The 23,007-nt window shown below is 40.7% G+C and overlaps 1 protein-coding gene across 6 annotated transcripts in view; it reads left to right on the top strand.

Annotated features, from left to right (window-relative positions):
- akt1 (AKT serine/threonine kinase 1) overlaps positions 1-22,383 on the top strand; it is a 122,398-nt gene extending 100,015 nt beyond the window's left edge. For all 6 annotated transcript variants that reach the window (XM_080202609.1, XM_080202612.1, XM_080202614.1 and 3 more), the window contains 9 exons: positions 2,226-2,357; positions 2,539-2,604; positions 4,818-4,886; positions 5,304-5,429; positions 6,048-6,176; positions 18,009-18,223; positions 19,241-19,328; positions 20,390-20,492; positions 20,972-22,383. In XM_080202609.1, coding sequence (XP_080058735.1) covers positions 2,226-2,357; positions 2,539-2,604; positions 4,818-4,886; positions 5,304-5,429; positions 6,048-6,176; positions 18,009-18,223; positions 19,241-19,328; positions 20,390-20,492; positions 20,972-21,051 — 1,008 coding nt within the window. In that variant the 3' untranslated portion in view covers positions 21,052-22,383. The remainder of the gene's footprint in view (positions 1-2,225; positions 2,358-2,538; positions 2,605-4,817; positions 4,887-5,303; positions 5,430-6,047; positions 6,177-18,008; positions 18,224-19,240; positions 19,329-20,389; positions 20,493-20,971) is intronic.
- The last annotated feature ends 624 nt before the right edge of the window (positions 22,384-23,007 follow it).

Genomic DNA, 23,007 nt, shown 5'->3' with positions numbered 1-23,007 from the left:
CCTCCTTTGACAGCACCTTTTCAGACCCATGCCCTCTACCACTCAGAAGGACAAGAGTACCACTGCATAGAAGTACCACTATTGTTAAGCTCCCCTCCACAGCATCCTGAGTTGGAATTAAAAAACACTATTCCTTCACTGCCACTCGGGCAAAATCCTGAAATTTCCATCATAACAGCACTCTGGGTATTCCTACACCATGTGAACTGCAGCGGTTCAAGAAGGCAACTCACCATTGCCTTCTCGAGGGCAATTAAGGATGGGTGATAAATGCCAACCATTCCAGCAAAAGCCACATCTCATGAACGAACAAGTATTTTAAGAAACTGCTTTCCACAGCAAGTTTTTACCTCTCTTCCTCTAGATTTCAATTCGTCCCCACTAGACCAAACATTCATATTTGCATAAATTATCCTTCCTCTTTGAAAGCAAATTTGTTACTTACAAACTCTGCTCCATCTTCCTGCTTCATGATACACTCACTTTCGCAAAGTGAAACATAATCCTCCAGCTAACGTAGAAACTGACTTTAGCACAAGTATAAAATTCCACAAATATGAAGAAACAAATCTACTATGTACAGAGTATGCCCTATGATTATGTATAATATACAAAAGATTGGATGAGGCACAGAGATGTAATTCGGTCCTCATCTTTAAAAATCAGATATCCTGTTTTCACATTTCCACTGTTAATCCTGAAGTAACTTTTCATGTGATAATTAAATCCTCCAACCTGTGGAGGGACTAGAGTTTCCATTTTAAATATGGATGTAGGAATTTATAATGGAAAAATATCAATGCAAAGTGTGCATGGATGTAAGATTTAAATTAGTAATTATGCATCTAAATTTATTTACTGTCTGTACCCCTTGATTTCCTACAATGACATTTTTGTTATACTTTTTTCATCACTTTCTTCTATTATCCCGTGTCCACATTTATGTTTTTTTCCCCAAGTAAACTTGGTACAATATAATAACTTCTCCAGTGGATAATTATGAAGCAAGTTTGGGACATCAGTGGGGCTAATTTTCACATTGCACCACGGCAGGAGAATGTTATCGCTGATTTGTCTTCCATTCTACAGTGGCTCCTCACTTAACGTTGTAGTTCTGTTTCTGGGATTGTGACTTTAAGTGAAACAACTTTAAAAGAATCATGGGTTCCCATAGGAATCAATGTTAAAGCCAGAGTTAGGTTCCTTTGGGTATCTCTTGCCTGGAACAACTAATGAACAAGTTGAAATACTGTACTATACAAATGCAGCACTGTGCATCCCAGGGTGGAAAAAACTTGCAAAGTAAAATAAATTGCAAAAATGTAACAGAAATACTATATAGATTCAAATTAGATAAGACCAAATCACCCAAACAAGCCTTGAGTAGCATAGTTTCTGTGTCTTACCGCAGCACTCATGAAAGGCAGCTCTGTTCAACTCTCCAACATAATACGTATATTTCTTAGGGGTTCTGTCAGTACTCTCGGGAGGTCAGCAGGGCTCTGTGAGAAAGGTTTGGGTAACCCTGGTATAATGGATGGCTGATCGGCCACTGCCAGTTTTCCACCACGACTGAAGTTGAAAATCACTCCCACCATCTTGACATCTTCTTCCACACAGTTCAGTTTAACTTTGAACAGAATTTCCAAATGTTTAATATTGCTTTGATTTGAACAAAACCCTCCCACAGTCCAAAGATATGTGGGTCAGGTTGATTGGTCACGATAAATTGCCACTTAGTGTCAGGGTAAATATGTGGAGTAACGGGGATAGGGGCTGGGTGAGATTGTCATCGGTGCAGACTCAATAGGCTGAATGGCCTCCTTCTGATTTTATACCACTGTTGCTCTTTCGGTAGAGTAATGTAACCCAAGGACAGCAGAGTTCCTGCTTGTGAACCTGACCCATTAACTATTAAATCAAGAGCAACATTGTTGAGTATACTTTAGTAGTGACTAAAATACGTGTCAGCACATTAGGATGCAGCAAAATCCAAAAGGTGTTGGGTGATTCACAGTTAAATTCTGAAACTGCTGTCAATCAGCTCAGTGCATCTCCCTGAAAAATCCACTGGCACATTCCAATTAAGACTTTGTGGTCATGAGGACATTGTAAACTAAACCTTCCCACAGCAACTGTACTAATACCCTGACATAGTAGGAGTGCACTGGGGCTCTGCTTGTTTTCTGCTGGACAGTTTGTGGTTATTGTTTGATGTGTTACAGACTATGCATAATTTCGAATACTTAAAACTACTTGGAAAAGGAACGTTTGGAAAGGTGATTTTAGTGAAAGAGAAAGCCTCTGGACGGTATTATGCCATGAAGATTCTTAAGAAGGAAGTAATAGTAGCAAAGGTAACCCTTCACAAGTTTGTTGTGTCTGCTGCTGCAGAATGACCTAAAAGCTTTCAGTAAAACTTTATTTTACCAATATGAAGCAATTTATTCATTCGACATCTGTTATTTGAATTGAAATTCAGTGCGATTATTTCAATATTGGTTTTCTAAATCTGTAACTCTTTTATCTTTTATGCAGGATGAAGTAGCACACACTGTGACGGAAAACAGAGTGTTACAAAATTCTAGGCACCCATTCTTAACTGTAGGTACTCACTCAGTCAATATCAATTACCCATTCTTTTGTCTCAGTTCACGCATGCATCCAATTTGTGACTAATAAAAAGTTTTGAAAAATTACACTTCCTAATTTAAACAGTTTCTCTCTCTTGTTCATATTAAGGATACCCTTAAAACATTCAAAAGGGGTTTTGAAAAGTGTATCTTTTTTTTCGACTTTTGAAGTGCACTTTTTGGTATCTGAATTCAATCTCGTGTTTTTTTACTGTCCATTCTTGCTGATGGTGAAAGCAGCTTGCTTGACATGGTGATGCAGAATTGCTGCACGTTTGTTCTGGAAGAAATTTCAAGTTCCTGATATTTCATTCCACCATGAAGAAAGGACCTGAAGTGCACTAAGATTTGAAGTGGTGGATCTCAGAGTTTTGGATTGAGAGAATGGAATTGACCTTTTTATCTGATCTGGCCGCGATAGCACAATGTGACCACGTGTTGCAGGGATATGGGCCAAACGCAGGTAGTTGGGACTAGCTTAGAGGCCTAAAAGAAAAAGGGCGGCGTGGACAAGTTGGGCCAACAGGCCTGTTTCCATGTGTAAACCTCTATGACTCTTTGTCAGAATTGAACATCATCATCATTATCATTACAAGGCCTAAGTTGATTCTTGGACCACCTTTTCTGAATCCTACCTCGCTTGATTTTGTATTTTGAGAGAGGCCACGTAACATACATTTTAACATAAAGGCAAAGTAGTGCGGATGCTGGAATCTGAAACAAAATCAGAAAATGCTGGAGAAACTCATCAGGTCTGACAGCATCTGTGGAGAGAGAAGAGAGTCAACATTTTGAGTCTGGATGACTCTTTGTCAGAGCTCAGAGCTGTAATGTTTTTAACAGTTGCAGTGCTTGGCTGCAATCATGATGCTGGGTATATTTTAAAATAAATTAGTGCAATGATTATATTTAAACTAAAGTTCAAGTAATTAAATTCTATTCACCTTTTATTATCATGGATACTCTAATTATAAATCATATGTTGAGTGCATTGCCACCAACATTTTTTAAAATTATTTTTTCAGGGAATTTTCTTGTATTGATTGTGTCCCTGCGTATATATCATTATACATGTTTACAAGCTGCATCTAGTATCTTGCACAATATTTGCAGTCACAGATATTTTGAGATCCCTCATTTGTGAACTACTTTATAAATTGTGTCTTGTACAGACCAAGGATTTCTTCCTGGCTGATCTATGTGCAAATAGAATTTTCATCCAAGACCTTTCACTTAAAAAAAAAACTCCTTGATCATAGAATCCCTGCAGTGCAGAAGGAAGCCATTTGGCCCATCGAGTCTGCACCAACAACAATCCCACCCAGGTCCTATCCCCTTAGCCCCACCCTGCTAATTCCTCCTGACACCAGGGTCAATTAAGCATGGTCAATCAACCTAACCCACACATCTTTGGAGTGTAGGAGGAAACCACGCAGACATAAGGAGAATGTGCAAACTCCACGCAGACAGTGACCTGAGGCTGGAATTGAACTTGTGTCTCTGGCACAATGAGGCAGCAGTGCCATCGTGCTGCCCTTTTATTTTAATATTTTTGCTACATAACCATTCAACTGAGAATTAGTATTGAAGGTTAGGCAGTCTCTTGTTTCTAACAAAACTAAAACCAGAGCACGGTGGCACAGTGGTTAGCACTGCTGTCTCACAGCACCAGGATCCCGGGTTCAATTCGGGCCTCGGATCACTGTGTGGAGTTTGCACATTCTCCCCATTGTCTGTGTGGGCTTCCTCCAGGTGCTCCGGTTTCCTACCACAGTCCAAAGATGTGTAGGCTAGGTGGATTGTGCATGTTAAATTGCCCTTTAGTATCCCAAGATATATTGGTTAGGGGGATTAGTGGAGTATAAGGTGGGGTTACAGAGATCAGGTCTGGGTGGGATGCTCTGTTGGAGGGTCAGTGCAGACTTGATGGGCCGAAGGGCTGCTTCTGCATTGTAGGGATTCTATGAAGGGATTGCTTGACGTGTATTTTATTCAGTGAGCCATGCCTAGCTGCTACAGGGACCTTATCTAGTCAGCAATGTGTTTTCATTGCAATCTGATTTGCTGAGATTGTGGAGCTAAGAAAAACCGCATCCTCACCTACTTACTTCATGATGGTATTTTTAAATTAATTGCTTCGTCCTAATAAATGAAGTTTCTAATTAAATTACTTTTCTCTTAAAGGCACTGAAATATTCTTTTCAGACAAATGATCGTTTGTGTTTTGTTATGGATTACGCAAATGGAGGCGAGGTATGGAGGAAATTTGTTAATTGAACAATGGCATCTGAAACTTTTATCTCTGTTCCAATTAGCTTTCCTTAGCTACTGTATTTAGGATATTTAAGTCCTTGCTGGGTACAGGTTAATTCCCTCTGTTCTGAGAGGCCCATTGGGCTGGCACCACTGCCTAAAAGTCCTCATTTAACAAAGCTTCCACCTGGAGTGACAGGAAGATGTTCAGAAGTGGGAATCCTAGATGATGTTTTTTTTCCAGTGGTGCTGAAGCTGTAATATCTCAAACATTTGGCTGAAATGAGCTAACATGGCACAGATGGGCATTGAATTTGAGTTGCTCACTGGGCAAGCTGCAAGTAAATGACTTGTAATTGAAATGGGAACGCCATGGTGAATATTTTAAATAACTCCCCGTGCTTGCTTTTATTTCAGTTATTCTTTCACTTATCAAGAGAACGTGTTTTTTCTGAAGACCGTGCCCGTTTCTATGGAGCAGAGATTGTCTCTGCTTTGGATTATCTCCATTCTGAGAAAAACGTAGTGTACAGAGATCTTAAGGTAGGGAAGGCTCAATGTCATGGGTGCATTGCCATCTTTGACTCTGATTTGAGCCACATGTATTGGGGTACAGTGAAAAGTATTGTTTCTTGCGCGCTATTCAGACAAAACGTACTGTTCATAAAGTGCATGGGGGAGAAAGAAAGAAGAGAGTGCGGAATATAGTGTTACAGTCATAGCTGGGGTGTAGAGAAAGATCAATTTAATATGTCCATTCAAAAGTTTGATAGCAGCAGAGAAGAAGCTGTTCTTGAATTGGTTGGTACATGATCTCAGACCCTTTTATCTTATTCCCAATGAAAGGATGTGGAATAGAGTATGTCTGGGGTGTGTGGGGGTCCTTGATTATGCTGGCTGCTTTCCCGAGGCAGCGAGAAGTGTTTAATTTGAAAATACGATGGAATGGAATGATGTGATAAATATCACTTTCTTTGTGAAAAGAAACATCAAGGTTTTTTACAAAGAGAAACTGAATCACTCAAGATATTTCAGATTATAAAATTGATGAAGGATGTGTCAGGACATTTCCCTCGGTTTATGGAAATGTACTTACCAGTGCAAACAAAATGATCACTACTTCACTTCATGCTGAATGTGCTGTTGCTTAATTTTATTTAGTTGGAAAACCTTATGCTGGACAATGATGGCCACATTAAGATAACTGACTTTGGGCTTTGCAAAGAAGGTATCAAGGATGGAGCAACAATGAGAACATTCTGTGGAACTCCTGAATATCTTGCACCAGAGGTTTGTTCTTTTTTATTTCTTGTTTTTTTTTGCTACATGAGTACGTGTGCTTTACCGAGGTAAGAGATATCAATGCTAGAGATTGAAACATGCTTGTTAGGGGAAATGAATAGATTCATTAAATTTTAGAATAAGAGCACATGTTAGTTGAATGCTTCTACCCAGTGAAACTCAAACACCCTAAGGATTTGAGATCATCAGGACTCTCGCAGCAGGTCTCTCCAGTAAGGCCTTGGTTGTTTATTGATCGAAGGACAGACATTGAGTCAGAGCAGATTAAGTGCAATCTTTGGGAAAATAGGAATAGGAAAATCTCTAACTAGGAGGTGATAACCCTGCTTCGAGTGAGAGGTTTAATAATAAACTTACGTAGACAAGATTGGCAGTTAAACAGTGTATAAATATAGTGGCAATCTGGGATTTAGTAGAGTGCTGTATCAGGGGTGTCTCTGTGATTACGCTCCCCCTGTGGAGTGGTGTATTAGGGGAGAGTGCTGTATCAGGGGTGTCTCTGTGATTATGCTCCCCCTGCGGAGTGGTGTATTAGGGGACAGTGCTGTATCAGGAGTCTCTCTGTGATTATGCTCCCCCTGCAGAGTGGTGTATTAGGGGAGAGTGCTGTATCCGGGGTCTCTCGGTGATTGTGCTCCCCCTGCGGAGTGGTGTATTAGGGGAGAGTGCTGTATCCGGGGTCTCTCTGTGATTGTGCTCTCCTTGCATGCTAGAATCTTGGATAAATGATTCTGGGTCTCTTGCAACCAGTTTGTCGAACAATCACCACAGCAATGCTCATCACATTTATTTTCCATTTTTAACACCAAGTGTTGCCAGGTGAGATAAGATACAACCTGTTGCTCTGTGTTTTGGCTGAATCTCAACAATGTACCTTAATTCAGTCTCGCGGCATTCTGATGCACGATCCACCCTCAGTTTGAGTGCAGGCGTCAGTTCAGAGCTGATTTGTACTGTTGTCTGGATGGGCATTTTGTCCTGGGGATCTAAAGTTAATGGAAATGATTCCTATTCAGGCTCATTTCAGTACAGCACTTAAAGAATGCTGCAGTGTCAGGAACGCTATTCTTCAGAAGAGACATTAGACCGAGGCCTGTCTGCTGTCTTGGGAGGAGATGAAAGATTCTATGACAATATTTGAAGAGGAATATTCCCAATGTTTTGTCTAGTACTTATCTCTGAACCAATTCTTTTTAAAGCTGTCATATATGTCATGGCTGTTGGCAGAACTTTGATGTGCTAAATTGGCAAGTGCATTTTCCAACAGTTACTAACTTTCAAACTCATTGGCTGGCTTTGGGATGTCCACTGGCTATGAAATATGCTCTCTAATTGCAAGTCCTTTCCTTTAGCACAACATTAGCTAGCTTTGGGGTAAATTTTGAGCAAAGGCACCTAAGACAGTTTAAAGATTTCTTTTGTATTTAATGTGTTAAATTAATTTAATTGGTAAATCAACTAAGTTACAGCTCCAAACTGGAAAATCAGAATTTACTTTGATAGAAGTACTGGTTTATCATGAACCGTTTTTGTGAATGGCAGCTTGTTACCTTGTTAGTTTAAAAATATTTCCTCATCTTGCATGCTTCCTCCTCTTGTAACCACAAGATTTTGTTGCTAGACACTTGGTTCCTTTTGAAAATACCACACTGTGAAGCATTGGTTTGTTTCATTTGCATGTCTGTAACACAGAAGTATCACTTCAATAACCCTGGAACCTTAAGTGATTATCTTTTTTCTAAATTTCACTGCACTTAATTCACTATCTTGTCATCAGTCTCTCGGCTTGCTTTGAAAATTCTCAGGTTTGAACAGTTGTTTCAAACAATAGGTCTGTTAGGAGCTTGCTGCACAATAATATTTTATACAAATCATTTAAAAATGCTTTGGTTCATTTTGGACAAATGTCTTCCTGCACTTTGTCTTTTTGTGCACTCTCGTTAAAACAACAAATCAATATATAGTCCAAACTAAAAGTATTGAAATATTACTTAATAATCATGGGAGATTTAATTGTATATATGCATGGTTGAGATCCATCACCCTTCCAACATGTCCTCAATTGCCGTAAATCCATGTGACATGAGAATGTAAACTTTAATAATACCACTTTCAGTTGCAGTTCAAACACTAGTGTCTTAAGATGGAGAATCTGTTCCTGGACTTGAGTAAGAAATGTTGGCTAATAAATTTAGAGTGTCATTAATAAATTATCAGCTTTTTTTTGCAACCCAGATAAACAGTTTGGCAATATTCTGCGCAGCTGCAAAATGAAAAAATTGGCAGTAAATTTTATCAATAATGAGGCACGATTTTAAATACTACATCATTAGAAATGTGTGACTCAAGACCACAGCTGCAGGTATATTCTGTCTCCATGTTCTGAGATCAACCAAAGAAATTGGAAATGATTAATAGGAATTGTGATTGTACAGATAATGAAACTGAACATTTCTTTCATCCTTCTAAAAGTCCAAATGGTGTTTTATATGTGGACTATTGTTTTATAGATTGTAAATGATGCCATTAATAAAAGCAGAACATGGGCAGAGGAACAACATAAGTAAAGAACTGGGGATGTTTGAAGCTGAGAAAATTTAAATAAGTACAGCTTGATTCTTCATACAAATTTGGAAGATTGTGTTGAGGTGATGATTTACAATTCAAGACTGCATACTGAAGGGTTGCTAACCTAGGAATGATGTTCCTTCAGTGAAAAAAAAGTAGATGCTCCCGTTGCCTTAATGTCATCTTTTAACTTAGGCACTGGAATGTAAAATAGTTGCCTCTGTTTACACAGTTGTTGTATAGTTGTTTTTAGCTGCATGATGGAATTTGGTTCAGGGGATGGTAGCATCTTGGAAATGTGAGCTCCTGGTTATCAAAGGCTTCAATGTTTATAACTGCCTTGGTTTCTCTTGTAAATTGTGTTAAGCAGCTGTCACGCATTGTCCTTGTGATATTCTAGTGCTACCCATTTTAACAGACTTTGGCTTTTTTCATTGTTTCAGCGTAATATTCACAAATGGGGATGTGGTGTGGACATTCTGCGGATACCATCTGACTTCCTTTATTTTTGCAGCTGAGTTATTTAACAGCAGCCTGTGATTAATTGGAGTTACTTTTATTGATGGTACCTCCATGAAACGTGTAAAACCTATAGAGTCAGGAATCCTTCCAGAGCACCAACTACCCCCCACCCCCAACAAACTACTTCACCTCCCCCTTCCCCAATGTGTTTGTCCATACAGACCCATTGCAGGCTTGCAAGCTAGCAGAGGGCTACTGCATCGATTGCAGTTGCTTCTATTAGGAAGATTGCCACTACTGTCACTGTCCAGCAATCCCTGCTGGAAGCGCATATGCGTGGGCGTCAGGTGAGGACTGAGTTGCTTTGCTCAGTCAAATAAGAGAATGACCTTTATTGCCGGAAAATGAAGAGACGAAACGGTCTGTGTCTTTTGAGGTGTACATATGTGTATATATATAGCTTCAAAAGGTGCTTAGATGGAATAAACCACAGAGAAAGGGGTGACTTGCAAAGCAGAGCTGCTGGTTCTGTTGATGGAAAAACCTTGTGATCTTGCAATATTGTAGTTAGCAGGGTGAAGCACATGACGGTAAAATTTGATTATGTCGACTTGACTGACTACCCTTCTTATTTTTTATGAGGATTCTTGTTTCGTACAATTGTCTGGCTGAGGGACAAGTGAATGACTGTCTCCGTGCGCTTATTGCAGCACTTTTAAATACAGAAATACAACTGATCAGTTTCTCGCTCGCCCTCTGTTAGCTGCATTTCTGAATTTAAATGCTTGGTACTCAAAGAACCAACAGCTTTGTAAAATCAATGAATGAATGTGCTGTTGGAGCAGGTTTCAGAAAACCAGTGCATGGAACATTGCAGCAACACAGCAGGGCTCAGCGCAACCTGTAATAATAAAGTTAAAGGGGGTGTCATTCCATAACACAGGAACAACAATAATAATTGACAATTAGTAGAAATGAGTTGAGAGCGCCTGCCCTTGTCATCAAGGCAGCGTTTGTCTGACTGGCAATAAGGACCCTTAGCAGAATTGAAGTTAGTGGGAAACAGGGAAAACTCCCTTGTTGGAGTCACACCTGGCAAAAAGGAGGGTGGCTGTGGTTGTGGGAGGTCAGTCTTCTCAGCCTCAGGACAACATTGCAGGAGTTCCTCAGGGTACCGCTCTAGGCCTAACCATCTCCAGCTGCTTCATCAATGACCTACCCTCCATCCTAAGGTCAGAGGGCTTGTTTGTTGATGACTTACAGAGTGTTCGGTGCCATTTACATCTCCTCAGATACTGAAGCAGTCAGATGTAGAAAGATCTGAAAAGCATTCAGGTTTGGACTAATAAGTGGCAGTTAACATTTGTGCTACACAAGTACCAGGTAATGATCATCTCCGGCAAGAGAGAATCTAACTATCACCTCTTGACGTTCAATTACATTACCATTGTTAAATCCCCTACTGTCAACATCCTGGGGGTTAGCATTGACCAGAAACTGAACCGGACCAGCCTTATAAATATTGTGGCTAAAAGAGCAGGTTAGATAAGAACATAAGAAATAGGAGCAGGAGTAGGCCACCTAGCCCCTCGAGCCTGCCCCGCCATTCAATAAGATCATGGCTGATCTGATAGTGGTTCAGTTCCACTTACTCGCCTGCTCCCCATAACCCTTAATTCCCTTATTGATCAGAAATCTATCTACCTGTGACTTAAACATATTCAACGAGGTAGCCTCCGCCATTTCAATGGGCAGAGAATTTCAGGGATTCACTACCCTCTGAGAGAAGAGGTTCCTCCTCTACTCTGTTCTAAACTGACCCCCCCCCCACCCCCTTATTTTGAGGCTGTGTCCTCTGTGTTCTCAGATGCTGAGAATTCTGCAGTGAATAACTCACCACTTGCTCCCCAAGGCCTGTCCACCATTTACAAAATGCTATGGGCCAAGTGCTGGCAAATGTGATTAGGTGGACAGGTCTAGGCCTTTCATGTGTCAGTGCAGACTCAATGGGCCGAAGGGCCTCTTCTACACTGTAGGATTCTGAAGTCAAGAGTGTGATGGGATGCTCTCCACTGGCCTGGATGAATGTAGCTCCAGCGACACTCAAGAATTTGTACACCATTCAGGGCAAAGTAACTTGCTTACTTGGCATCCCATCCACAACCGGCACACACTGGCAGCACCGTGTAATATTTAAAGGATGCACTGCAGCAATGTACCAAGGCTGCTTAGGCAGCACTTTCCAAACACATGACCTCCACCACCTAGAAGAGCAAGGGCAGCAACTGAGCAGGAACATCAGCACCTGCAAGTTCCCCTCCATGCCACACAACATCCTGACCTGGAACTATACTGATGTTCCTTGACCAACACTGGGGTCAAAACCCTATAGCAACAGATGCATTGCAGTGGTTCATAAATGCTGTTGACCACCACTGACTACCTCATGGGCGATTAGAGGTAAGGAACAAATGTTGGCCTAGGACGCTCGAATCCCTTGAAATAATAATGAAAAACTCTGGCCATTGGTGTGTGATAAACAGCTTGGGTCAACTCACTCTGCAATAAGTACATCTGATGGCACAGCTGACATCAAGTGTCTTCATTTCAACCCTGAATGTGTTTTTTTTTGTCCTAATCCTGACTGCTAATTACTTAAAAGTGAAGTTTGCAGAGAAGAATGTGCCTCTGTTACCTCTCAAATTGATTCTGAAAGCTGACACAATGAGGTGATCTTACCAGAATTTGGCAGTGTTAGTTCTGGTGGGAAAATTGGTGCAAAGTTCTCCAGCTCCACTGAGCAGTTTTTTCTCCAGATTTTGAGCCTCATTGTCTGGGAATAGAAGCTTGGCTGTGGTTCACGCCATCAGTCTGGTGAGGTGGGATTCTTAGAGTCGGGAACAGGTTACACTGAGATTAGGGCGTCATCTTGAAGGGGTGCCCTGATCAGAACACAGCAAGATTTTCCAGTCCCGCCCGCTGTGGGAATGTGTGTTGTGTGGGCAGGTCGGAAAATTTGGTGGACCATATAAAAGTCTGTTGACCTTGGGTGGGATTGCTGGTCTTGTGGCATGCGCAGCTGGAAAATCCCACCCAAAGTTACTGTTCTCTCTCCAGCTCCCCCCCCACCACCACCAACCTCCCCAACGATCATCACTGGTATCCCTATCCCCATCCCCATCCCCATCCCCATCCCCATCCCCATCATCCACCGCCTCCCAAAATCATCAGAGACATGACTCCCTCCACATCATTATCACTGACATTCTCTCCCCATCCCTAACAGTCATCCAATCACCATATCCCCTCCCCCAATAATACTGGCATTCACATTCCCCCTCCCTCAGTGCCCACTCCCACCTCCCCCCACCTCCGTCCCACCACCACAAGTAGATGAGCTCCCCCTTGGGCCCACCCTGGTACTGCTCCCTGGCACAGAATGGCAGTGCCGTGGACATTGCTTGGCCATCTCCCTCTACTCCGGGATCTATGCTCACCTTTGCACCCTCCAGAGGGACCCTCTCAATGTTTACTTCTGGCCAAACCTGACAAGAAACTTGCTGATGTAAAAGTTTAGTGAGGGGAGCGTATAATCATAGTTAAATTTATTGAAATCACCTGATTACCTCACCGGCGAGGGACAGAGAAAATCATAGATCTTGGGTCTCAGCAGCAAGATTTCCTGTTTCCGGATGTTGACAGATGTCGAGGCCCGTCCACAATCTCGCACTCGGAGAAAGAGGGCTCAAGACTGCGCCCAATGTCATCAACAGAGAAGCTGTAATGAAGATAAATGGAAATTTTTTGTACTAAAGTAAAATGCTGCAGATGCTGGAAATCTGAAATAAAGACAGAAAATGCTAGGAGTTCCCACTAGGTCAGACAGTATCTGTGAAGAAAGAAACAGGGTTAAAGTTTTAGATCTGTGACCTTTCATCAGAATAAATCTGCCATGTTCCATTATTTTATTTTATTTATTCTTATCTATTTATTTTATTGGTGTCACAAGTAGCCTTACATTAACACTGTAATGAAGTTACTGTGAAAATTCCCGAGTCACTCTGGCACCTGTCTGGGTACACTGAGGGAGAATTTAGCACGGCCAATGCACCTAACCAGCACGTCTTTTGGACTGTGGGAGGAAACCGAAACACCCAGAGGAAACCCACTCCGACATGGAGAGAATGTGCAAACTCCACACAGACAGTGACCCAAACCGGGAATCGAACCTGGGTCTCTGGTGCTGTGAGGCAGCAGTGCTAACCACTGTGCCACCCAGGAGGCACAAAGAAATGGGAAAACGCAGTTCAGTTGGAATTAAACCAAAGAAAACTTATCAAACTAAATCATGGAGTGATTGTAGGTGCATGTTACTCACAGCACCCTAGGGAAGCCCTGCAGTAGATCAGTGGACTGCCTATCTGCAGTTCTGACCGACCTCCTCCCCTCCCCAACCCCCTCGCCACTTTCCCCACAAGGACCATGCTGCTGCTTACAATTGAAAACAAAGCTCTTGTCTATTTTAAAAACTGCAGTTTGAGACGTTTACTGTATTAGAGTCATAGGAATTTACAGCATGGAAACGGGTCCTTCGGCCCAACCATTAATAATTTGAGGCAGTTTCTACAAATGACTATCATTGCAGAAACCAGACTTAAGCATTCTCCTCCCCCCCCCCACTCTTTTCAGCACGTTTGCTGTTGTGTGGATAGGAAATATTTTAATGCTGCTTAGATTTTTTTGTCATATCCAATTAAAAGCCAAATTGGTCCAATCAAAGTCTCTACAAGAGACATTACAGGTCCAAGCTGACAAGACGGACCCCATTTTTCTTGTCTTGGGCTCAATCAGGAAGACCCAAGCCGAAAGAAGCAGGCGTTACACTCCCTGCAGTGCTTGATCTGAACTTCATCTTAGCCAAAAGGCCTGGATGGCGTTTTTAAAAAAATTACTTCAAAAGAAGCCTCAGTGTAACCTCATTGACTTATATCAAGTGTAAGACCAAATACTACACTTGTTCTTAGCAAAAATGTATTGCTGTTTAGACACTAAATTTCTGTACTTGCTTCACACTCTTGTGGAGTAGCCAGTAGCAGTGTTGTGGGCACAACTTATTCTGACTAATACACTTGTTGGACCACTGCAGTACGACTTGCTGGCTGTTCCTGCCTGTAAAAGGGCAGTTAGTGTGACACAGATCGGGAACTCTAGTGTGGGGATGTGAAATGACAGCTGTGGACCTTGCAATACTGACTTGCAGTGCATTTTATTACAAGCACCTGAAGAGGGGGGAGGGATCAGGTTATTCCTACTTAACTTGTGGTGAATTAAATGCATCTTATTTGAAAGTTGTGACTTTTCTAAATTTTCAGTCTTGCTGACAAAATAATCAGGAATTTTGGGGCCCAGGCTGTCCCTTCAGAACAGTAAAATACAATCTGATTACTCTTTTAAGAGTTGATGAGTGTGGCTCCTGGAATTCTGGCTGGCAAGCAGCTGTGTTCCTCCTGTACATATATGGGGCAGCTGTACAACCAGCTGTCACTTGCTTTGAATCATACAGGCAGGAGCTGCTGTAAATAGACCTGTGTGTAAGTAACATAATACCTGCTCAGATTCTTGACAGGAGATGAGTTCTACATTTCTCCACAAACGTTTTTAAGAATTAAAAATGAGCAGTTACACCAGCTTGCAATGCAGATAAGGAGATAGGTGAAATCACTCTGCAAATGTGTTGAGGTAATTTCAGAAGACGTCTGATTCTGAACTCCAAAAAACATTTTTTTAAATTGTATTTGGAATTCGTAGTGGACTCAACAAACAAAGCATTCTGAACATGAGTTGTTAAATCAGTGAGGTTATGCATCTTAATCAGGTTATGCCATTAATTTGAAGTGATCTTTATTTTAAACTGGTTAAGTCTTATGTTTTATGAAATAGATTCAGTACTGTGGTGTACCTGAGCCACATGGATGGCAATGGTTCAAGAAGGCAGCTCACCACCACCTTCTCAATGACAGGAATGGGCAAAAATGCTGGTGTAGCCAGCGATGCTAGCATCCCAAGAATAAATTTAGAAAAAATTGTCCTAGATCTTGTGACCAGCAATGAAGTGAAGATACTCGAAACTGACTAAAAAAAACCTACTCAGAGAAATGGCGACCTCTTTGGTGCAGATTTCCCTCTTCTTGATGTCAATTTGAACCTGGCATAAGTCAAGGGGGATCTCCAGGTGTCCAGCAACAGCGATGTCAGCAAGTGGGGTAAGTAGCCAATCGCACTGAAGTATTTCCACAGACTGCAAACCAGGAAGTAAAATGCACTGTTTTGTGTAGCAATCAAAATGAATGATTGGTCCATGCACCTAGGATTAAGATAGAACCTAACGTGCCATAAACAATTAGAATGTCAAATTTCTCCACTACAATTCAAAAATAACATTTGATATTTCACGATTATAAAATTAGGTTTTCAGGGCCAGTGAAACTGTTCAACAATAATTAGGAATTTACTACAGCATTCAATCAACCAGGTGTAACTTGTTCAAGGGTTTTAACTGTGATTAATTGTGTAAAAGGGGAAGATTTTGTTAGTTCATTGACTCTCAGTTGATTGTAGACTTGGGGGAAAAGATGCTCCCCTACAGTGACCCCAATGGGAAGTATAGAATCACTGACTAAACACCTCTGTATTTACTTGTTTAACTGCATACTCCAAAGTTACTGTCAGGAATAATGGCAGCAAATGCTGACAATTTGGCGCTCATTCCTATGCCAGAATCCAGACCGTTATCGTTTTAACACCTTGCACATTGATAGTGAGGAAGGATTTGTTTTTGGAGTGCACTGTATCTGTAATTACCACAGCAATATTCATGGTGCAGACCTTTGAGTACATTGTTTCAGACATTCCACTTATGTATTTGTAGGTAAAAATTACTGAACATTCTTATTTTAAAATCATAATTTAAGTTTTCTTCACTTTTTGTAATGACCTTCATTACCTTCAGGTCTATTCACTCCAACATTCCACTTCCATCCTTTACCCTTCATGACCAAAATCTGTGCTGCCAAAGTCTGCTTGCCCATCACCATCTCCTGTCTGACCTGAGTTGATACCTGATTCCCTAATGTCTTGGATTTAAAATTCTCCTTTCCTCTAATGCCAATCTTTTATCTCACACCAGTCTCCTACCCTTTGCCTTAGCAACTACATTAATGTAGTTGACTGCTTTTTGCTACCGACAGGAATTCCCTCCTGAAAGTTTTGCACCTGTCGCTTCTCCATCAAGACTTCTTCAAATTTACCTCTTTGACCAAGGTTTTGTTCACCCTTATAATTCCTCCTTTTGTTGGTGTTTTCTTCATGGCTCCAATCCAAAACAAAAATGTGAAGCCTTTTGCCATGGTGGAAAAGTCAATTACTAGGGGGCATAGGTTTAAGGGGCAAGTTTTTTTTTTACAGAGGGTAATGGGTGCCAGGAACTAACTGACTGAGGGAGTTGGCGGAAGCAGATACGATTGTGACTTTTAATGGGTGTCTTGACAAATACATTAATAGGATGGGAGAAGAAAGTTATGGTCCTCGGAAGGGCAGGGGGTTTTATTTAAGACGAGCAGCATGGTTGGTGCAGGCTTGGATGGATGAAGGGCCTGTACTGTAATTTTCTTTGTTCTCTGTGAAGCATCTTGGAACATCTTTCTACATAAAAGACCATGAACACCCCTATCAAGATGCTTCAGGAATAATGCAACACCACTCTCAACTGAATGAGTAATTGGCAGTTCTGATTTTGATTCTTTAATATTGCAGCTGCACCAAGTATTAGATTGATACAAGTTCTGTAATGGTCATACTTAATCTTTTCAGGTTTGGTGACAAAGATCTTAATTTCTTAAATCACTCTTCAAAACTATGATTCCTTGCCAATTTAACATTCGAACTGTGACTTTTTCGATTGTTTTTGGTATTCTTTCAATACTAGAGGGCCTACATATTCTACAGCCATGTTTCTCAGCTCTCACGCACTCTGATTTTGGCCTAATGTTCCTCATCTAGCGGCAGATCCTTTGGACAAAGTGTCCCTACACTCAGTCTGCTCCTGCAAAGTTCTTTAGGTTAGTCTCAACTAACCCTAACGCTTTGACCCCCCCACTTGCTATTTTCTTTCCACTTTCTGCCTAGGCTCTTTGAGCTCTTGTGAAGCCTTTATGGAGATTTGTAACATGAGTGGTGTCAACAACCTAATTTGTGTATGTTAAATGCGCATTTTTGGGGTAACAAAAAGGGTCATAATTTTTGATCAAGTAACTCTTAGGGCTAAAGGGCTCAAGGAATATGACAGGGGGTGGGGAAGTGGGGGTAGTGAAGACATTAGGATATTGAATTTGATGATCAGCCATGATCAAAATGAATGGCGGCGCTGGCTCGAAGGGCCAGATGTCCTAGTCTTCTATTTCTATGTTTGTGTTTTATGGACATGAATGAAGGCATGATATGTTTGCTTATACACCATAGTATGAAGTTTACCCAGTGATTTGTAGATTTGTAGCTTGTTTATCTAGTTGCCAACAACAGGTGCGCTTGTAGTTAGTGAAGTACCTAATTGTTCATTGGATTATTTTTCCTCCTTGTCCATATGGTTGTGCCTGAAAGTGAGTAATCCTTATAAGGGTTAAAAATAATATAGGATTGCACACTTATATCAATGTTCGGCCTTTCAGGTAATCTTACAACTAATCATATTTATCTCTGTAATTTATACCACAGCTCTGCTTTCTTCTGTTTCAGGTTTTGGAGGATAATGATTATGGGCGAGCAGTGGACTGGTGGGGTCTTGGAGTTGTGATGTATGAAATGATGTGTGGCCGTCTTCCCTTCTACAATCAGGACCATGAAAAATTGTTTGAACTCATTCTTATGGAGGAGATCCGATTTCCACGCACTTTGTCACCCGAAGCCAGATCTCTCCTTTCTGGGTTGTTGAAGAAAGATCCGAAACAAAGGTGTGTGTCAGCTTTCTCTGGGTTGGAGCAGGCATATAATTAGAAGCAATGCTTGCAAGCCTGAACAATGCTTACACACTCAGGGGCGGAAACCCAATGCTACCAAAGTTAAATTTTCAATTTCAGTCAAGACATTTGTCTAGCGTGTGGTTTCAAAATTTCACCACTGATGTATATTTGTACCACCTTCCTCTACCAATACGAATATTCTCTTTGCTATTTTAGCATGTAACCTGCATAGCTAAAACCACTTTAGAAGATTAGTTAATACCTGTGTCCACTTGGTTTGGTTGGCAGCACTTCCCTTCTGGGTCAGAGATTGTCAGATCAGACTTGAACACTTAATTCCGATGTAGTACTGAAGAGTGCTATCCTAAAAGAAACTGGGATCACCTAAAAGAAACTGAAGAGTGCTATACGTGAGACTTGAATTATTAAGCTGAAGTCTAATAGGGGATTTTCACTAACTTCATTGCAACGTTAATGTAAGCCTACTTGACACTAATAAATAAACTTCAAAAAAAAATCTGTTCAGATGGATTTTCAATGGCACATTTCAAAGATGAATAGCGATTGTTCCCACTGTCCTTTCCTCCTTCAGTTAATTGATGCAAAGAGGCTTAACTAGTCAATTATCTCAATGCTGGTGTTGGGTAATATTGCTAATATGTTTGCTTACAGTCGCTGTGTTTCAATAGAAGTAATTCTATTTCAGGAAGTGATGTGGTCTGTGCGTCTCAATGTAATTATGCTTTCACTGATATGTTGGAAGATGTCAGTGTTGAATCCATGATACTTTAACCTGGTAGATTTAATTATCAACTGAATGAGTTTAACTTGCATCTGGCTAAATAATGTTTTTGTCTAAGCCAGCTCTAACTCCATGCATGTGGCATGCAAATTCTTGCTGAGGAATTGTTTGGCTCAGAATACTTTAAATCCCGTGAGGCTTTGTGAGATATTGTTCTGTGATAAAAGTGCTATGTGAATGCAAGCTGTTGATATATTCCTCACCAGGTTGGGTGGTGGCTATGATGATGCAAAGGAAATAATGCAAGACAAGTTCTTTGCTGGAATCGAGTGGCAAGATGTCTATCAGAAGAAGGTGATGAAAACATGTTTGAATTGATTCAGTAGTTCAGTTTGTACTATAGGAAAAGCTGCATGATTTACTGAATAAGATCCATTTTCGGGAGTGGGGGGCCCTTTACTTTGCAATGGACAAATCCCCCAACAGCACCTTCAAAATCAGAGCTTAGTTTGTATCCCGAAATCACAGACGTAGATCTTTATCCTATCAATGCCCGACAACAGTATTCTCTCTAATTCTATTGTTTCCCTGCCCTCCTATCTTTATGTTTCTTCCTGTTGCTTTCTCACTTCTTTTGTACTGTGTTTTTGTTTTGTGTGATTCAGGAAATGTTTGATTAGGGAGACTGGACTGGTGAACAGGTACTCTGTAAATGTGCCGTAAAACCCAAAACAGCAACCACTCTAAAGCATGTTGTTGTAGCAGAGTACTTTTCTTAGCTTAGGGCTGATGTACGTTGATGTATAGTGAAAGGTATTTCACTGTACATACAGATATGCAAAGCATAAGCAAGAAGCTGTTATTAGTGTCTTGAAATTTAAGATGTTCCATTCCTCAGCACCAAAACCCCTTACTTTGGAAAGCATTAAAGGCAGGAAGTCAATTATGGGGAGATGCTGGCATATTGTCACTGGACTCGTAATCCAGAGACCCAGGACAAGATCCAGGGACCTGGGTTCAAATCCCTCTATGGCAGATGGGGAAATTTGAGTTCAATAAAAATCTGGAATTAAAGTCTAATGATGAATGCTGTTGATTGTTGTAAAAAGCCATCTGGTTCACTAATGTCCTTTTAGGGAAGGAAGTCTGCCATCCTTACCCAGACCAAAAGCAATGTGGTTGATTTTGAAATGCCTTTTGGAATGGAGGGCGGTTACGGATGGGCAATAAATGCCAGTCCAGCCAGTGACACTCGATTCTGTAAAATGAATTTTTAAAAAACCCTACATTCAGTGACATTGCTATATGACAAAATTATCACTTTTATTCCTGTATTCACTGCAATTTGTGTATTAGCTTGTTTTCTTTTAATGATGTAAGCGCAGCAAAATAATGCCATTTTGTATATTCAACAGCTTACTCCACCATTTAAGCCTCAGGTAACATCTGAGATGGACACAAGATATTTTGATGAAGAATTTACAGCACAAATAATAACAATCACTCCACCTGATCGAGGTATTTTGCATTACACTTTTACATATCTGAATTAGAGAAGATGAAAGGACAGAAGTGCTTTTGAAACGTTGTTTATTGAGGGTGGCATGGTGGCACAGTGGTTAACCTGGGGCACTGTCTGTGCGGAGTTTGCACTTTCTCCCCAGGTTTTTGCGCACAGGTTTCCTCCGTGTGCTCTGGGTTCCTCCCATAGTCCAAGAGATGTGGAGGTTAGGTGCTAAATTATCCCTCAGTGTGCCCGAACAGGTGCCGGAGTGTGGCGACTAGGGGATTTTCACGGTAACCTCATTGCAATGTTAATGTAAACCTACTTGTGACACTAATAAATAAGCTTTAGATATACTGACTGATTCTAATATGGGAATAGATGCAATGTGATTATTTCTAATCTCCAAGATTGCTCTGACTATATAATTTCAGACACACTTTTAAGAATGTAAACCTGTCTTCAATACTGATGAGGTTCTTGTGTTGCACAGATGGCAGTATGGAATCCATAGACAATGAGAGAAGACCACATTTCCCCCAGTTCTCTTACTCAGCCAGTGGAAGGGACTGAACTTGACTGCCTTAAAAAAAAAATTGAGCAAAGGAAATCTGATCGGATTGTAAGGATTTTTAACCAGAAACGTATCCGAGAGATTATCAGCATTATCTGGTTGATTTGTAAGTAATTGGGAAGGAAAAGGTTCCTTTTTCAACAAAATCTCTCCATCATTTGTGACATGATGATGGAAAATGAGCTACTTTTAAATACTGGTTCCTATGCAGTGACCTACTTTAAAATGACCAATCACAAGAGCATGCATTTGGAATATACTGGCATCATTTTGATTGACAGGAGAGTGGAAGCTGATACTTTGAACTGAACTCTCCTTTATTATCACTATATATTTATGGTCTGCATTGAAATTACCCAACTTTAAAAGTAGATTTGAAATTCTGTTTCAGTAAAACGCTCATTTGTAATTGATTCCTGGCAAGATATTTTCTCGCCTATATACGTTAGGTAATGATCTATCCCTGCCTGGTCTGCTGGCAAGATGAACTTGAGATCTGACTAATCTAATAGCTAGTGCAATAAGTCAACCTCTTAAGACACGGACAACTCATTAAGTATACTGGTCCAATGTATTATAAAGTGGTCTGGAGTCGAGCCAGAACTTCTCCTGCAATTTGTTTACCTCTTTATTATGTGTAAACATCAAATGGCCTCAGTGAGGCATAACATCTGCAGTGGCAGGAACTTTACTGTAGTTTGTGAGGGAAACAAATTGGGATCTAGAACAAGACCCATCTCTTGAAATCTGCTGCAGAAGGATGCAACTTGATTTTTTTTTATACAAAAATGCTTTATCGTTTTGTTTTTATCCCTGCCATTCCTTCGTCACTTGCTGGGCATCTTTGGATGTGGTACACTGCGAGTGTTATTTATCAGAGTTTTCAATTAAATCAATTCTGCCAATGTCACATTTAGTAAGTTAACGTATGTCAGTGAACATGAGGAATTTTTTTTATTGTTTGTTTCTGTATGTTATTGTCCTGAACGGAACAGAGAAGTGTCCATCTTCATGCGTCCGCACTGTAAAGATTCTGTTCAGTCATTGGTCACATTCCCTCAAGGTTGCTTACTTCCTGTTCTAGCCCCATGGACATAGCTACATGGAAGATTGAGCTAGCTGTCAATATAGTATTTATGGAATGAATGTTCTATAAAAACACTCAGTATTTCCTGTTTTTCTCTTGGCATTAGGGAGGTCCAAGGTAACAACCAAACCGATAAAGAAAAGCAGTTACCGCAATTTTGTCCACTGTATTGTAGTATTTTTACATGTATAATGTACCATTTTCCTTCAAAAATGAACAAATAAAGCAGATGAAATGTCTGGAATCTTTTTTCATTGGACGTTATACATTGACTATTCCTTTCTGTTTTAAAATTAGTTACTTGTGTATGTCAAGTAAACGTAATAGTGGACAACTAACTGGGCCACACCCTTAAAGTCACACAAAACATTACATTTATTTTTCAGAATGCTGCAATGTTTTTGTTGCAAAAGATGTAAATAATCTTCGGGATACCATTCATCACCAGAAGAAAACTACAGTTCCTTGGGGATGCATTTGGTAGAGAGAAACTAGGATGTCTGGTAATGATTAGTAAAATTGAGGGTGACAGAGCAAGAGGGAAGCAAAACAGGAAATACACTGAGCATAAAGCAGATAGGGACAAGATTTCAGAACAACACCAAGATCCCTGGGATGGAAGGATCGTCATATGAGGAGAGATTGGATCAACTGGACCTGCATTCAATCAAGGGATGATGTTTCCCCTGGCTGGGAGATTCAGGACAAGGAGGTTACGGTCACAGGAGATGAGGTAGGCCAGTTAGGACTGAGATGAGGAGAAATGAGCAAAGACCTATGGAATTCTCTACAACAGGAGGCTGTGGAGACCAAATCACTAGATATATTTAAGAAGGAAATAGATTTCTAAAGGTGTCAAGGGGTATGG

Source organism: Carcharhinus amblyrhynchos, chromosome 14, assembly GCF_965287045.1.
Source record: "Carcharhinus amblyrhynchos chromosome 14, sCarAmb.v2.hapA, whole genome shotgun sequence".
NCBI classification, from domain to species: Eukaryota; Metazoa; Chordata; class Chondrichthyes; order Carcharhiniformes; family Carcharhinidae; genus Carcharhinus; species Carcharhinus amblyrhynchos.
Note: the sequence above shows the minus strand (reverse complement) of the source record. Positions and strands in the feature narration are given on the sequence as shown.